Source organism: Cryptotermes secundus, unplaced genomic scaffold (assembly GCF_002891405.2).
Source record: "Cryptotermes secundus unplaced genomic scaffold, Csec_1.0 scaffold6859, whole genome shotgun sequence".
In the NCBI taxonomy this organism is placed as follows: Eukaryota; Metazoa; Arthropoda; class Insecta; order Blattodea; family Kalotermitidae; genus Cryptotermes; species Cryptotermes secundus.
In genome coordinates, this window is record NW_019718060.1 from 3,619 (window position 1) to 7,969 (window position 4,351).

Genomic DNA, 4,351 nt, shown 5'->3' on the forward strand with positions numbered 1-4,351 from the left:
ATATGTTAGGTTTTTGGACTTTATCCATCGTCCTGGTTTTTAAGATAACAAATAAAAACACGACGTTTCGGAAACTGGATCTGTTTCCATCCTCAGGTGAAGGAAAACACCCAACGTAATACTTAATGGTTGAAGAGGATCTCTCATTGGAGGAGCCCTCATCATGACACAATAAGCACACGAGGACGATGTTTAAATTAGCAAATTAGCTTAAAGAATGTATTTAATTCTGATTGCTAATAAATACACGTAATTCATGAATAATCGGTTTTGGGAATTCCTACTGAGTAGTTTTCCTTTCTTTCTTCCAGCAACCAAGATAACACAGTTGGAGATGTACCTGAATGGGTTACTCTGGAGAGACTGCAGATGCCAAGAAGCTGCACCAGGAAGGGAGAACAGATGTAATGAGATGTTGCAGTGTAGAGTCTACAGTACAGTCTACCAGTGCTATCACCAAATTCACCAATATTATCTCAAAGGCCGCGCCATAGCTTAAGCGGTTAGCCACTGGCTTCCCACCACTGCAGTCTAGTCAAGTGGGATTTGTGGTGGACAAAGTGGCGCTGGGGCAGGTTTTCTCCGAGTACTTCGGTTTCCCTTGCCAATCTTCATTCCACCAAATTCTCCATCATCATAATCACCTGGGCCAGGCTACAATAGGCCAATCAGCGGCCGCCGTGCCGAGTGGACCCAGTTGGACTCCACCCCCCGCTAAGCGAATTAAAAAAAAAACAAGTACGCCATAATGTTTACTTCGGCTTCGTGCTTACTTCCGAATAGGAACCTGCAACAGTGCAGGACTGCACTTTTCACTGACCAGCAGAGATGAGGCGGGTATCTTAAGTTTGTTTACTATTTTGAGAGTCGTGGTATTTCAGTTTGTGAGAAGCCATTACTTAAATTAATGTTCAAGCATGATATGGCGATTTAAGAAAATACCGTAATTACTTCAGCTCCGAAAAATGAAGGCAACATGTGCTATATCTATGTAAGTTCTCTTTGACATCATTTCTATATGACCGACCAAGATAACATCCAACGTGTTGGTGACTCTACTGACTCTACTGACATCCACACATCAACAGAGAAACACCATGTAATAATTTTCTTGTGTTTATACAGTGTCTCATTAATTGAGTCAGCGTGCTGCTCCTTTCGGATCAAAGTTTACACATTTCTGGTGGAAATGGCGAAGTTCTGTTTGGTTCTGTTCCTGGCCTGTGCGCTCATGCTGGTTGCAGCACAGAGGTGTCCACCAATTGGACGTGATACTTTCGGCGTCTGTGGTGGCACTTTCTGCTCTTCTAACAGAGACTGTAGCAGTGGCATCTGCTGTCCCAGTCCTTGCGGAGGGAAGCTCTGCACATCACGACAAGGATAACTGGTACGTGATGATGAATCGGGGAAATCGCCTATAGTGATTGTTAGTGGCAGCGCAGTCTCAGGCAAGGATATTAGTCTTCTTCCGCTCGGGCATTGAGGAGTGGTGAGGTAAGACTGAGTCCACTTGGTACGCCAATCACAGTGCCAATTTGTCTTCTGCAAATTCCGCAAGACCCGGTACGGAAAACCGGGGCATGCCAGTTGGTACAGCGAAGGGCTAAAGTCTCGACAACCGTGATTCGATTCCTGGCAAGGACAAGAGACTTTTCTCTACTCCACGGCGTCCAGACCGTCTGTGGGGCCAACTCGGGTACCTAGAGGGATATCTCGGGGGTATAGCGGCCAGGACGTAAAGCTGACAGCTTAGTTCCTTCTAGTACCGAGGTTATGAATGGTGGAGCTATATCTCAGCTTCCCCATACGTCCTCATGGTGTGGTGCTTAATTAATTACGCCTAGTGATATTTCTACCGTTTTGCATTTACCTGAGGTGGGATTACATCAGCGGTTGGGCAACACAAATGCCAGTTTGCATTCTTGTGTTTATCTTGACCTGTGGAGAGATGCTGTTCCCTGAGCCGATAAACGACTTTAATAGACAGTTTTTTCTGACATACTGTGCGTTTTCTTAGAGTTAAGAAAAGCAGTTTTGAAGCGTTACTTATTAAGTTCTATGCGATTCAGAACTTTAAAAGGTACTGAAGTTTAGACTCGTAACTGAAGTATTACACTTCACTGTTCACAGCCCATCTGACAGTTACGAAGTTAAACGCTGCCAGAAATTGCTGCAACGTTAATGTGGCGAATCTTTCAATCACCATTATGTGAGCACAACGTTTCTTCCAATAGATTTCGTAGTTTCTAATGCATATCCCTCTTACAATTATCTTTCAAATGGTAAAGTTGTCACTGAACTTAATCAGTTAAGCATGACACAATGAAGACGTATTGGGAAGTGGAGGTATAACTCCACCATTCTTTATCTCTGCACTAGATGGAGGTGATTGGTCAGGTTCACACCCTGACCCCTTTACTCCTGAGGAAAGAGCCCCTGCTACCATTGAATAGGAGGCTTGTTGGGCTTCAGTGCCTGCCTGGACACTGGATTAGAAAAAAAAATCACTTGCTTCAGCCAGGAATCGAATACCGGACATCCAGCCCGTAGCTCATTGCTATACCGGTTGAGCCACCTAGGATCCGTAGTTCTGTTTCAAAAGAAAGGACAAGAGGGCCAGGCAATTTAATATAATTTATTGCTCCAAGTATTGATGCCATGGGCACCGGCCGGGGGGAAGGGCGACAAAACCCAGTCATCTGCCCCCCACCCCCCGATGGATTTTCGGGATAAATATTATAATATTTATCCTGAGATCATAAACGATATTTTAAGTACTCTGTGTCATTCGTTAATGAAGGCTAGAGACTAATAGTCTGGATTTGAACTCTAGCAATGAGATTTTATTTTGTAATATTCACATGATGTGTGAACCACGTCAGTGGGTTGCTGTATTCAGAAGTTGGCATGTCTCATCAATTGAGTTGTTGTTTTGTGACAGCTGAGGTACCCAACAAATTATGTGTTACATTGTCTAAATGCTTCCAGGAATACCAAGATCAAACCAGTCCAAAAGATTAAATGCAACCGTTGAATGTGGGTGCAGTCCATTCCAACAGAAGTGTGTGAAATGTCATCAGTGTGTTGAATACAGTATCCAGCGAAAATTCCAATGAAACTTTTTCTCTAATCTGACTCTTTAATCTTAAGAATTCAGCATTGTAACTGAATTGCTGAATAAATAATACAAGTAATACTGGTACACCTTCAGTAATATAATACCTAATTTGGTGTAGATGCGATAAAAGTAAATTGGTTCCTCCGCTTAATTGTGGACCACGTTATCAAGACTTGGGGTTGGTTGGATGCATAACTTCATGTATTTCTAACCTCACCACCAAATGGAGGTGGATTCTCACCTTCATGTCTTTCCCTGGGGAAAGATATTTTTGAACATAAAGGACAGGATGCCCAAGACACTGCTTGACTGCTGTGGAGAACAGAAAATCTCTTGACACACGACTCCTCTGTAATCCAGCATGCACCCTAGTTACTACACAGTTGACCTAAGGGGGCTGATTGTTTTGTGTAAACCATCATTATCGTAAGGATCTGGATTGTGTAGGTACAAGTACAGAAAACATGTGTTAAAATTATATTTGTTTATTTTCATGTAAGTCATGAATGTAATTTATGTAGTAAATATTCATGGAGAAATCGTAAATTGTCCACAGTCTGCCATGTTACCAAGAATTTACAAATTTGTAATATGTAAACATTCAATACCTAAAACTTTATCAAAATAATTACAATGTTAACCAGTAGATAAAGATTGGAAGAAAATAACTTGCAATAATTTCAGAACATCTTATTCGATCCTTCCAAGTACACAAGTCAAGTTCACAAATAGCATTCATCATTAGTAGTTTTCCTGTAAACCTACTAAATCACTTCAACTGGCCGATGCAGAAACTGAACAGTTTTAGGAGTTTCGGCAAAACGTTTTACACTTCGCTGAAGTTTATATTCTCTCTTCAGTTTTCTTTGCGATTCTCCAAACTTAACAGACTCGTGGTCTCACTCATTGATCCCCATGGTGAAGAGCGACACCACATCGAAGGTGACCATTATTTATATTGCAATATTGGAGAAGACGAAGCACAACACAGTAATTGTTAAAGGCTTAAACTTTGTGGCGATCAAGCGTATGACTGTCCAAGTGAATGGGATGCTGCAGTAGCATGAGGTACTTAAAATAAGGCATGATCTACTGTCCTCAGCCTGGATTGACAGAGGTTTTGTATATATTATATATATATATATATTATATATACATGTATATATACATGTATATATATATACAGGCCAACAGCTGTTTTGGTGCCGGGGTATTTGGAGCTGATTTCATATG

General features: G+C 41.6%; 1 protein-coding gene across 1 annotated transcript in view; it reads left to right on the forward strand.

Annotated features, from left to right (window-relative positions):
- The window catches only part of LOC111865817, a 7,780-nt gene extending 3,612 nt beyond the window's left edge, over window positions 1–4,168 (forward strand). Inside the window, exons 2-3 of the mRNA XM_023854194.2 lie at window positions 312–404; window positions 1,126–4,168. Coding sequence (XP_023709962.1) covers window positions 312–404; window positions 1,126–1,384 — 352 coding nt within the window. The 3' untranslated portion in view covers window positions 1,385–4,168. The remainder of the gene's footprint in view (window positions 1–311; window positions 405–1,125) is intronic.
- The last annotated feature ends 183 nt before the right edge of the window (window positions 4,169–4,351 follow it).